This window comes from Ranitomeya imitator, chromosome 3 (assembly GCF_032444005.1).
Source record: "Ranitomeya imitator isolate aRanImi1 chromosome 3, aRanImi1.pri, whole genome shotgun sequence".
Classification (NCBI taxonomy): Eukaryota; Metazoa; Chordata; class Amphibia; order Anura; family Dendrobatidae; genus Ranitomeya; species Ranitomeya imitator.
The window spans coordinates 564,204,830-564,218,542 of NC_091284.1; the positions used below are offsets into that span (position 1 = coordinate 564,204,830).

At 42.2% G+C, this 13,713-nt stretch overlaps 1 protein-coding gene across 1 annotated transcript in view; it reads left to right on the forward strand.

Annotated features, from left to right (window-relative positions):
* EFNB2 (ephrin B2) overlaps positions 1-13,713 on the forward strand; it is a 56,965-nt gene that overhangs the window by 16,660 nt on the left and 26,592 nt on the right. The window contains exon 2 of the mRNA XM_069757942.1: positions 4,191-4,471. Within this exon, the coding sequence (XP_069614043.1) occupies positions 4,191-4,471 (281 nt within the window). The remainder of the gene's footprint in view (positions 1-4,190; positions 4,472-13,713) is intronic.

Sequence of the window (13,713 nt, forward strand, 5' to 3'; positions counted from 1 at the left end):
ATTCGTCCGGTAGACTTTACAATTGTTTTCTTCCTTTCTTCCTTCTTTTTAATAACTGGTTTTCAAGCACAAACATCAATTTCACCTTTGCCTGTCTATTACATTATTTCTGAATACTTGCACAGCACTTGTACAAGTGCTGTACAAGTACAGTGTACGCTTTACATTTCATACATTGCCTATTCTCTGCATTTTTCATTTTTCTATAATAGATTTTCATAGACTCACTTGATTTTTTTTTTTGTTTAATAGGTAAGTCTCCCAGACTGTACTGCAAGTGATTTTTCCTTTTTAATTACCACTCAACGACTTACTACAGAAGTTTATTACAATTCGCAATAAATGGTATAATCATTTGGGATCCGACATATTACATTTTTTTTATTACCCAAGACTAGAAATGAGCAAGTAAAAGGTTCGAACTACCCTGATCCAACATCCAGTAAACCCTCTATGTTATTTGGACCGTGGCTGTGCTCACTTCTACTCCTACTATCTCTGCCTGTAGCACAACACACCTCATCATATTACTTGAGGCCTTGAGTAGGCCTCACATGAGATCATGATGTCACGGAGGTCGGCACTGAGCAGAGTATTGCTGGTGCACAAGTGAACAGTGCCTTGGTCTGGCTGCCATGGACGCCAGAACGGGGTACTTCAGATCTTTTGTCTCCATGGTTCAGGTGATATTGCACCTAGTTTTAAGCTATTTTTTGGTATAGTAACAGTGAAAAATGTCTGTCCCCATGATCCCTGATTTGTAAATATTTCTATTAACATTTACATGCACTTGAACAGTTTGCATAAGGGTTGAACCTTAAATTCAGAGGCCCCTTTAAAGATTTTATAATCTAAAAACGTGGCGTGATATTCCGTATCCCCCTGAGTGACGGGGCTGCAGCATCATATTACTCCTAACACTAAGATAAGCGTTCTGCTAGCTGCTGTGTGATTGCACATAATAGCTGCAGGGAAATAAGCAATGCTCTTTCTCTGCTTTGATTACCCATAATGTTAACCAACAAAAGCCATAACTATAACGTTAGAAGATCAAATACGCTGGAGCCTGACACTTGGTTGCTAGGCCAAACATGGTGTCTGTCAGCTGACAGGAGAATTGATTTAGCAATGAATAAAACTTACCTGGTGGCCTTCTCGAGCTTCACTATGGAGGGATTCCTGGCTAAAATCTTTGTTCTCAGTGTTTCATATTTTAATGAGCCTGCGGGCTTAGCTGCTTACAAACGAGTGGGGATTTCTAAGTGTGGTGTTTAATGTTTCTGCTCCGCAAAGGATGTTGATTAGAAAGCTCTTGTTTCAATTTCCCACAGGCTTTCTGCCGCAAGCAATACATGAAGAGGCTAAGCTACAAGCGTGGATGCTGTTCTGTGGCATACTGTGTCCAAGTATTTGCTCACTCTTCATTTGAATGGCTTCGGCCAGCATACTGTGCATCGACGATATTTCACAACATTGTGAAGGAAAAAGCAAGAATCCAATCTGTTGAGATTGTTTCCATTTTGGATTTTTGTCTCCTGCACTGCTATTAGTTGCATTAGGCTTATGACATTAGAACAACTTCAGACTGATCAGGTCACATTGACTAGACATAAAGGCATTCCTTGGTGGCTGTGGAGATATAGTGTCAGGATTTTCTTAGACTGCTGTCGTGTACAGTTTTGCTGATAATGGCAGTCCATGCGTTAAGGACATGATTATATAGCATGGAAGTAGACACATGAATACTGAGTCATTCTCAGCCAGGGTAAAAATAGGCCTGTGAAGGTGAGAAATGCTTATAGCATGACTTTTTATACACAAATATAATTGTATATTAGATGCGTTTGCTTGACTAATGTCTCGATGAGTAATAGGTTGCTATTTTAAAAAAGCAACATTTTTATAATGCCTTAAAAAATGTAATCTCCCAGTAATTCATTTAAAGGGGCATAACTATTAGTGGCAGCTAGGTCCTGGAACTTAAGAGCTTATAAAAGGTCGCTGTGCTCCAGTGCTAGAAATGAAGAACCCCATCAAAGATTTTGCATTGGGACTTATCTAATATATAATTGCCTAGAATACTACTTCCTGCAATTTGTGCCAACTTCCTGTCCGGAGCTAATGTCCGGAGCTAATGTCCGGAGATAAGTGACGTCAACAGTGTCCAGTGTCTGATTGGTTGCCGCCTGCTGCGAGCGACCAATCAGAAACGTGCCGTACTGTGACACACTCCGCCCGCCATTTTGGTGTGATTTTTGAATTTTTACCTCACAGCAAGTTTCTACTGCGTGGAGGCGGGCCCAGTGACGTTGCTCTTCAAGCTCCTGCCGAATTTCGTCAAAAAAATGATAATACCATTTACCAAAACTATATATATTTAGTTGTGAAGTGGTTCAGTGACATTTTCACACCAATTTTGAACTTTTGTTTGGTGTTTTCTCCATATACTGCCTATTATTCACTGACTGTTATACTGAGAGACTGCCGTTTATTAACCTCTTCTTTGCCACATTGGGTATATTGCTCTATTATTTGCCACATAAGGACATTGTCCATTATTGCCCAGCAGTTTCTCTGCAATATAAACTGCCTATTTATTAATATCTGCATTCCTGCAAAGAACTATTGCCTATTAACTGGCTATTTTCCTACTACCTGACACTGCCTCTTATTAACCTGTTGTTTGCCACCACCACGCTTAAAGCTGTTTAGCTTAGCCAACATGAGCTCTAATAGTAAGGATACTAATGACACAGAGCTAACAAGAATTGTCAAGAGCTGGTGAGTGCAGCCATTTTTTGTTCTTTCTTACTATTATTTATTAATTGTATTATTCTTACATTTGAATAAATAAAGTATATATGGATTCTAGACTCCCGATTCTTTAGAATCGGGCTGCCATCTAGTGAACTATATAATTGCCTAGAATACTACTTCCTGCAATTTGTGCCAACTTCCGTCCGGAGCTAATGTCCGGAGATAAGTGACGTCAACAGTGTCCAGTGTCTGATTGGTTGCCGCCTGCTGCGAGCGACCAATCAGAAACGTGCCGTACTGTGACACACTCCGCCCGCCATTTTGGTGTGACTTTTGAATTTTTACCTCACAGCAAGTTTCTACTGCGTGGAGGCGGGCCCAGTGACGTTGCTCTTCAAGCTCCTGCCGAATTTCAAGTATATATGGATTCTAGACTCCCGATTCTTTAGAATCGGGCTGCCATCTAGTGAACTATAAATTAATAACTCTGCCCAACCCTAAGGCCATGTTCACATGTTCAGTATTTGGTCAGTATTTTATATCAGTATTGGTAGGTCAAGACAAGGAGGGTGAAAAATGCAGAAGTGATGATCTGTTTCTACTTTTCCCGTTTTTTTTTTTTTTTTTTTTTTTTCAAGTACTGATGTAAAATTCTGTCCAAATACTGAACATGGACTAATTGTGAAATTTTGCTAGGAGTAAGGATGGGCGGATCGGTGGAAGTTCAGATTCTGGTACCTGATCCAAACTTTTTGGAAAGTTTGCTTCGGGCACCAGAACAGTTCCCAAACTTCCACCAGAACCTGAACCCATTTAAAAAAGAATGGAAAAAAATCTGTCTCTCGTCTGTCCGTCTCTTTCCACCGAACTTCAGTAGAAAGTCCGTGATCGGTGTTCAGGTCTGAACAGTCACTGCCCCGTACGAACGCCAAACATCTCTGTTCGAGTTCGCCCATCTCTAGTTAGGAGCACGCCATTCCCCAGCTTCTTGCCAGAGGGATGTGTGCTCTTGATTGACCGTTCAGACTGGTGGCATGGTTGTACTACTGACCTGAACTGCTGTACTGAGGTGGCCGGTATCCCTGCTTTCTCATACAGTGGAAAATCAGTCTAGTTCCTAGTTCCTCAGTGGTCGACAGAATATATTTGTTTTGATGCAAATCAGAGGTGGTTTTCTGTCTAGGGATCAGCACAAGCTGAGCATCAATGCTTGTTACATCTTATTGAATTGATAGTTTTTAAATGAAACTTTGCGATTTACTTATTAAACTTTTCTGTTCTCAAGATTGGAGGAATTTTACATTTAATTATTTACGGCTTGTTGCCTAGCTTACATATCTCATTGGTGCTTCAACTTGAGTAAATATATATTATAGCAAAAAAATGTTGTTGATATATTTTTGTCACTAATTCTGTTTTATTTTTTTCAATAGATTCCTCCCAGGCCAAGGGCTGGTATTGTATCCGCAAATTGGAGATAAACTGGACATTATTTGCCCCAAAGTGGACTCTAAATCTACTGCCCAATACGAGTATTACAAAGTCTACCTAGTGGATAAGGAGCAGGCGGAAAGCTGCACTATAAAAGACAGAACGCCTTTGCTGAACTGTGCTAAACCAGACCAGGATGTGAAATTTACAATCAAATTTCAAGAGTTCAGCCCAAATCTCTGGGGACTGGAATTCCAGAGGAACAGGGACTACTACATCATATGTACGTATGGTTTGCTGCAGTGTATTTATTTGTCATACCCAGTTTTAATTTTTGTTAAAAAAAAGTGTAGCATGTAACAAATCTTTTACTGTCTGCTGGTAACTTGATCAGAGACGGGCTAAGAATATATCAGCATAATCCCCTTTCTAGAAATCAAGAGTGGTTTCATATTGAAAATAGATTATCATTTAGGTCCCACGGCAAGCAGAGGGAATAAAAGCTACTGGATCTGTTCTGTAAGAGCGGGGTATCAGAATTTCCTCCAGGAGCTTGAAGTAGCGGAGAAATGAATAGCATCTAATGCTATGAAATATACATAATGTCTCCTGCTTTTTAGCTGCATTAAATGGGTTTGGAGGCCGAGAGCTGATCAAAGCCGGTAAAGCAAGAAACACTTTCATTGCCTCAGCCCTCAAAGCCCAGTTACTAACCTTTTAGAAAGTACTGCCCAGACTATCATGAAATATAATCATTTTTCGGCTTCCTAACATCTTTTATGACCTGTGAAGTTGGTAAAGAAGTGCCTCGGGAAACATTCGCCTGAAAACCTCCAGCTTGCATGCGGACCTCATTAGTTCAGCTTACAGTCAGACGATCATTTATTCTGACATGCACAAACTCAAATATGTAGGGTTCCCTAAATGTTTTGTCCTCATTCTTTTTTTTTTTTTTTTTTTTTTTTCTCTTCCAATTCCAACTAACATTAATTAATTGGCCTCTTGCTTCAATGCAAGCTATCTCATTCTTTAACCAGTTTCATGAGATGATGAAGTAAAATGCAGTCAGTGTAAATTCGTTTTTTTCTTTCTTAAAAAATTTCCTGATTAGTTTTTATAAAAGCCCATGTTTGCCTCTATTAAAAATAGGCCCCGTTTCTGTGGCAGGTTTGTCTGTACCGTTTAGAATGGTAAGTCGCTACCTTTATAGTACTAAAAAGCAGCTGGAGAATGATAAATCAGGCAATGCAACTGGATCTGGTAGTTGGGAAGTTCCCAAGGGTCCTTATATCCCACCTATACAAACATGGCATAATTATTTAATAATTACCTTTTGCTCCCATCAGTTAAACACGCTCTATACACCTTCTGTATTTCTTGACTTGGAACTTGTTTGGCCAGCAGCTATTCTGACCTCTGTACAATCCGGTCAAGAAGAAGAGGGGAATAAGGCACTGCCAGACACCTATGGTGGAGTGATTAGGCAGGTTGATATCTAAGGGTACCGTCACACAGTGCCATTTTGATCGCTATGACGGTACGATTCGTGACGTTCCAGTGATATCGTTACGATATCGCTGTGTCTGACACGCAGCAGCGATCAGGGATCCTGCTGAGAATCGTACGTCGTAGCAGATCGTTTGGAACACTCTTTCGTCGCTGGATCTCCCGCTGTCATCGCTAGATCGGTGTGTGTGTGTGACACCGATCTAGCGATGCGTTCGCTTGTAACCAGGGTAAACATCGGGTTAGTAAGCGCAGGACCGCGCTTAGTAACCCGAAGTTTACCCTGGTTACCAGCGTAAAAAACAAACAAACTGTACATACTTACATTCCGGTGTCTGTCCCTTGCCGTCTGCTTCCCGCACTCACTGACTGCCGGCCGTGAAGTGAAAGCAGAGCACAGCGGTGACGTCACCGGTGCTTTCACTTTACGGCCGGCAGTCAGTGAGTGCGGGAAGCAGATGGCAAGGGACAGACACCGGAATGTAAGTATGTACTGTTTGTTTGTTTTTTACGCTGGTAACCAGGGTAAACTTCGGGTTACTAAGTGTGGCCCTGCGCTTAGTAACCCGATGTTTACCCTGGTTACCCGGGGACCTCGGCATCGTTGGTCGCTGGAGAGCTGTCTGTGTGACAGCTCTCCAGCGACCACACGACGACTTACCAACGATCACGGCCAGGTCGTATCGCTGGTCGTGATCGTTGGTAAATCGTATAGTGTGACGGTACCCTAAGGCTATGTGCACACATTGAGTAAATGGATGCAGAAATTCCTGCATAATTTTTGCATCCCTTGGCAGGAAAAACACAGCTGTGAAAATGCATGTTATGATGTGTTTTTGCCTACTTTTTTAATGATTTTGAGTGAGGTCAATTGTGAAAAATGCTGGCAAAAAATGCCCAGAGAATTGACATGCTGTAGTTTATTTTCTGCACCAAATCTGCAAGTCCAAAATGCTCAATGTGTACATGACGCTTCATGTTTCTCTCACTTTGCTTGCATCAGGATTGGGCAAACACCTGAAGCAATCTTTCTGCTTACATCTGTAGTCATACATGGGACACCCCATACACAGTAGAAACTTGGCCAGTGTTTGGTGACCTTAAATGTTTTTTCCATACTTGACATCCCTATATTGGCACGATCATAAAATAAAAACATTGCATATCTGCCGCCTGAAACTGCACTGTTCCTCCAGCAGTCACATGGCATAACCATAATCGCCAGATTACCACATGACCGCCAGTCGACAAAGGCCTGCCATCAGAGGAATGGCATCAGTCTGGCAGATAAGGATGCAGAGCTTTTATTTTAAAATGGGTACTTGATAAGCCCATTAACTAATATCACCACTTTGTTATTTTGGGATTTCTAAACCTAGTTATTGTCTCCTAGCCTGCAACATTCAGCTTCAGTCACTTAAAGGTGTTGTGCGAGAATAAAATATAGCTGAGAATTATGAACACACTTAACCTAGCTGATTGTAGGCAAGGAAAGTTTTCCTGCAATGCCATTATGAGCGTTGTGAGTGTCTCGTAATCTCCCCTAGACTGCATTGTAGTGTATTGGCCAGTTCTCATAGTTTCCATTTGCCTCTACAGATCTCCAAAACAATGTCTTAAGTGCAGGCACAGAATGGAAGCTACCGCTGCTGCTCCCGAGTGAAAATGATCGCTCCTGAGTGAGAAAGCAGCTCTTATGCATCACACAATTGCACCCATTCTTTTTAGAGTTCCTTAGAAAAATGACATATAATTTGCAGCCATTGATAGCTCAAGTTGAAATTCACTATGAACATTTGTAATGTTGGTGATGTGAATGGGAAACAAGAAACACTAAACAATAAAAAAGCCTCTTTATACTAGGCTTACAGTTTTGCAGCATGTCACTTTACAGCAGAAGGGGCAGCCATTTTGTTGCTTGTTTTGTCTACCATATTTAGTCTCCGGTTCAGTAGGAGCCACATTTTCTTTGAAAATCTTTTCCTAGAGATGGAACCATCGTCTGTCTTTCCTGTAATCCACATTTTCCAGTTCTTTGATGTAAAAGCACGAGGGACATTTATTAACCCAAGCATGTAGAAAATTGCACCAGATTGTCTATTGTACAGAGCAGATCTCCACTAAGGAATAAGGTTCAGCGCGAGGGCAAAGTCTAACCATGCCGTTTATTGGGTTACCACTAGGCTGGAAATGGCGTCACATCCATCCGAGCCTTTCTACGACGAGAGTGCAGTGTTTTCTCATCTAGAGTGTTATATTCGAAACTGTCAGTTGGCATTAACTCAGTCAGTGGTAAAATCTCCCCACCAAGAGATGAACTCTGCCTCAAAATGATGTTTTCCACTTCAGTGCCACTTGTAACGCAATTACTGGGTCATTAATATCATTGCATGCAATTAGTGCCAGTAGAGCAAGCGTGTGTGTCTTCCCTGTACCATGACCCTTTGTTGGCCAGGGAATTCAGCTGATCCGCTCAAACTGACATCTAATAGTGTGGTTTTATTTTACTGCACAGTATATGTGGTATAATTACAGGAATGGAAGTGTTAAGTGAGGCATGAGATGGGTTAAATCTCCTGCACTGTAGTCCTCCATGCTTTTTACCATATTGTCCCTCACATCTCTTATTGTCTACAGCCCCCCCGGATGTTCCTGCTTTTGCAAATAACTGTTAATTGCTCTTTTTTATCTCTCATACCATCATTTTAATGCCAGCCCTCTAGTCTCACATTAGAAAGGCCAAAGACATAAAGTAAATATAAATTCTAATGCAGTTCATCCTGTATCACTGAAAATGCCCTTCGGAGTCAATCAGTTTGAAGTCGGGGAGAGACAATTAGCTTGTAATTGGGAAATAAAAAAATATTTTCGCTCTAATTTGGCTACGATCTAAGGCCTACTTTCAAAATGTACGTTTTCCTGCCATTGCTTTGCTCACTTAAATTAAATATACTGCACAATTCAGACTTATTAAAGAGATTAAAATGATAAATATGATAGAAGAATAAATAAGGACAGATCTGTGGCAATAGGACCCTCCTCTCCCAAGTTTCCAATCTCATTACTGTATACATAAAGAAAACGCCCCCCTCATCTGCCAGGAGGGTACAAAAGAAGAGACCATTTATTACTGCCAGAACTATTTGATCTTCTTGAGAAAATGCAGGCATACTGGGCTCTGGCCTGAGAAGGTACTTGTGTCCTTGTCACTCTCTTTTTCTTTGCTATCGGCAAGGATGGCAATGAACTGTGCTTCACAAAGACAGCTGTGGCCTGTGAAATCTGCGCTCATTAATTCAAGACACTCAGGTTTTAAAGTGTTTCTAGTAGCAATTGAAAGGCCAGGACATGAGACAGAATTATAACACAGCCCGTAGAAATCTTTATAGTGGACATAGGTGGAGCAACAATTTTCTGAAACCATTTATTATTCTTGTGAAAATGTTTTAGATCAAGCCTATAGTCACCCAATATCTCCTGGAGTAAGGCCTATTCATATACTTCAACTATTCATTGTCCTTTCCACAAACATTCTGTAAGGACAGCACTTGTGTATTATTCTTACATTCACAGCGCATTAGATATTGTCACTGTCCCTATGGGGGCTTAAAATCCAAATTCACTATCAGTATGTTTTTAGAATGGGGGAGGAAGCCAGTGTACCCAGAGGAAACCCATGCAAGCTCGCGCAGACAGGAAGCACATCATTGATCCCGCCCATCGGCGTGGTGCCAATGGGTTGTCAAGACAGCGGAGGGGTCTGTTGTCACAATCCTCTTGTCAACACCAGCCTGTGTGAAACACTGCTATGTATAGCACAGGCGATCAGACGATCGCAGCGTCAAGTCTCTCAAGGGGACTATTAACCCCTTAGTGACAGAGCCAATTTGGTACTTAATGACCAGGCCAATTTTTGCAATTCTGACCACTGTCACTTTATGAGGTTATAACTCTGGAACGCTTCAACGTATCCCGCTGATTCTGAGATTGTTTTTTCGTGACATATTGTACTTCATGTTAGTGGTAACATTTCTTCGATATTACTTGCGATTATTTATGAAAAAAACGGAAATATGGCGAAAATTTTTAAAATTTTGCAATTTTCAAACTTTGTATTTTTATGCCCTTAAATCAGAGAGATATGTCATGAAAAATAGTTAATAAATAACATTTCCCACATGTCTACTTTACATCAGCACAATTTTGGAAACAAAATTTTTTTTTGTTAGGGAGTTATAAGGGTTAAAAGTTGACCAGCAATTTCTCATTTTTACAACACCATTTTTTTTTTTTTAGGGACCACATCACATTTGAAGTCATTTTGAGGGGTCTATATGATAGAAAATAATGAAGTGTGACACCATTCTAAAAACTACACCCCTCAAGGTTCTCAAAACCACATTCAAGAAGTTTATTAACCCTTTACGTGCTTCACAGGAACTGAAACAATGTGGAAGGAAAAAATGAACATTTAACTTTTTTTTGCAAACATCTTAATTCAGAACCATTTTTTTTATTTTCACAAGTGTAAAAACAGAAATGTAACCATAAATTTTGTTATGCAATTTCTCCTGAATACGCCAATACCCCATATGTGGGGGTAAACCACTGTTAGGGCGCACCGCAGAACTTAGAAGTGAAGGAGCGCCGTTTGACTTTTTCAATGCAGAATTGGCTGGAATTGAGATCGGACACCATGTCACATTTAGAGAGCCCCTGATGTACCTAAACAGTGGAAACTCCCCACAAGTGACACCATTTTGGAAACTAGACCCCTTAAGGAACTTATCTAGATGTGTGGTGAGCACTTGGAACCCCCAAGTGCTTCACAGAAGTTTATAACGTAGAGCCGTGAAAATAAAAAATCGCTTTTGTTTACACAAAAATGATCTTTTTGCCCACAAATTTTTATTTTCACAAGGGTAACAGGAGAAATTAGATCACTAAAGTTGTTGTGCAATTTCTCCTGAGTACGTCGATACCCAATATGTGGGGGTAAACCACTGTTTGGGCGCACCGCAGAGCTTGGAAGAGAAAGAGTGCCATTTTACTTTTTCAATGTAGAATTGGCTGGAATTGAGATCGGACGCCATGTTGCGTTTGGAGAGCCCCTGATGTGCCTAAACAGTAGAAATCCCCCACAAGTGACCCCATTTTGGAAACTAGACCCCCCATGGAACTTATCTAGCTGTGTGGTGAGAACCTTGAATGCCCAAGTGCTTCACAGAAGTTTATAATGCAGAGCCGTGAAAATAAAAAATATTTTTTTTTCCACAAAAAAGATATTTTAGCCACCAAATTTTTATTTTCACAAGGGTAACAAGAGAAATTGGACCCCAAAAGTTGTTGTCCAATTTGTCCTGAGTATGCTGGTACCCCATATGTGGGGGTAAACCACTGTTTGGGCGCACGGCAGAGCTCGGAAGGGAAGGAGCGCCTTTTTGGAATGCAGACTTTGATAGAATGGTCTGTGGGCATTATGTTGCGATTGCAGAGCCCCTGATGTACCTAAACTGTAGTAACCCCCCACAAGTGACCCCATTTTGGAAACTAGACCCCCCAAGGAACTTATCTAGATGTGTGGTGAGAACTTTGAATGCCCAAGTGCTTCACAGAAGTTTAGAATGCAGAGTCGTGAAAATAAAAAATATTTTTTTTTTCACAAAAAAGATATTGTAGCCCCCAAGTTTTTATTTTCACAAGGGTAACAAGAGAAATTGGACCCCAGAAGTTGTTGTCCAATTTATCCCGAGTACGCTGATGCCCCATATGTGGGGGTAACCCACTGTTTGGGCGCACGGCAGAGCTCAGAAGGGAGGGAGCACCATTTGACTTTTTGAGCGCAAAATTGGCTGTCGTGTTTGGAGACCCCCTGATGTACCTAAACAGTGGAAACCCCCCAATTCTAGCTCCAACCCTAACCCCAACACACCCCTAACCCTAATCCCAACCTCATCCATAATCCTAATCACTAACCCTAACCATAATCACAACCCTTACCCCAAAACAACCCTAATGTCAACCCTAACCATAACCCTAATCAAAACCCTAAATCCAACACACCCCTAATCCTAATCTCAACCCGAACCTCAAACCTAACCCTAATCCCAATACACCCCTAATCACAACCCTAACCTTAACCCTAATCCCAAACCTAACCCTAATCCCAAGCGTAACCCTAATGCCAACCCTAACCCTAATACCAACCCTAATCCAAACCCTAACCCTAATCCCAGCTCTAACCCTAACTTTAGCCCCAACCCTAGCCCTAACTTTAGCCCTAACCCTAAGGCTACTTTCACACTTGCGTCGTTTGGCATTCCGTCGCAATCCGTCGTTTTGGACAAGAAACGGATCCTGCAAATGTGCCCGCAGGATGCGTTTTTTGCCCATAGACTTGTATTGCCGACGGATCGTGACGGATGGCCACACGTCGCGTCCGTCGTGCACTGGATCAGTTGTGTTTTGGCGGAGCGTCGGCACAAAAAAACGTTCAAAGAAACGTTTTTTGTACGTCGCATCCGCCATTTCTGACCGCGCATGCGTGGCCGTAACTCCGCCCCCTCCTCCCCAGGACATAGATTGGGCAGCGGATGTGTTGAAAAACTACAGCTGCTGCCCACGTTGTGCACAATTTTCACAACGTGCGTCGGTATGTTGGGCCGACGCATTGCGACGGCCCCGTACCGACGTAAGTGTGAAAGAAGCCTAACCCTAAGTTTAGCCCCAACCCTAACCCTAAATTTAGCCCCAACCCTACCCCTAACCCTACCCCTAACCCTACCCCTAATTTTAGCCCCAACTGCTGTTCTCCTGCCGGCCGGCAGATGGAGACAGATGGCGGGCGCACTGGGCATGCGTCCGCCATGTTCTGCTGCCGGCGGCCAGGAGGAGCAGCAAGAGGATCCAGGGACCTAGGTGAGTATGCTAGGGTCCCCGAATCCCTATTTCTCTGTCCTCTGATGTGCGATCACATCAGAGGACAGAGAATTACACTTTACTTTTATTTTTTTTTTTGCGGTCGCCGGTAAACAGTTAACTACCGGCGATCGCAAAACAGGGGTCGGTAATACAGACCCCGATCGTGCTCTTTGGGGTCTCGGCTACCCCCCGGCAGCCGAGACCCCAAAGATTCTCCCGGTGCCGGCCGGCGGGCGCACTGCACATGCGCCCGCCATTTTGAAGATGGCGGCGCCCACCGGGAGACACGAGGAGCATCGGGGGAGCTAGGTGAGTATTGGGGGGCCACCTGGGACCCCTTTTCTCTGTCCTCCGATGTGCGATCACATCGGAGGACAGAGAAATTAAAGAGATCGCTTTTTTTTTTTTTTTTTTTGCGATCGCCGGTAAACGGTTAATTACCGGCGATCGCAAATGCGGGGTGGGTTAAAAAACCCCCGAATCATGTTCTCTGGGGTCTCGGCTACCCTCGGCAGCCGAGACCCCGGAGAAAATCGGCCTCTGGGGGGCGCTATGGACTTTTTCCACAGCGCCGTTAATTAACGGCGCTGTGGTTTAAGTACCCTTAGCGGCCGCCGTTAAAAGGCGTATCGGCGGTCGCTAAGGGGTTGAACACAGTAAACATTGAAAACAAGTTTTAAATAATAAAAATCTGAAAAAAACCATGAGTTCAGATCACCCCCCTTTTGCCCATTAAAAATAAAATAATGTAAAAACACACATATTTGGTATGTCTACTTTCAGAAGTCTCAGATCTATCAAAATATAAAATAAATCAATCTTATCGGTAAACTTCATAAAGTGAAAAAAATTAAACAGCCGCAACATTGCAATAAAATGATTTAACCCCTTCATGACCTTGGGATTTTCCGTTTTTCCGTGTTCATTTTTTGCTCCCCTCCTTCCCAGAGCCATAACTTTTTCATTTTTCTGTCAATATGGCCATGTGAGGGCTTATTTTTTGCAGGGCGAGTTGTACTTTTGAACAACATTATTGGTTTTAGCATGTCGTGTACTAGGAATTTGTTTCCCGTTTTCAAGTGTGGTGAAATTGCAAAA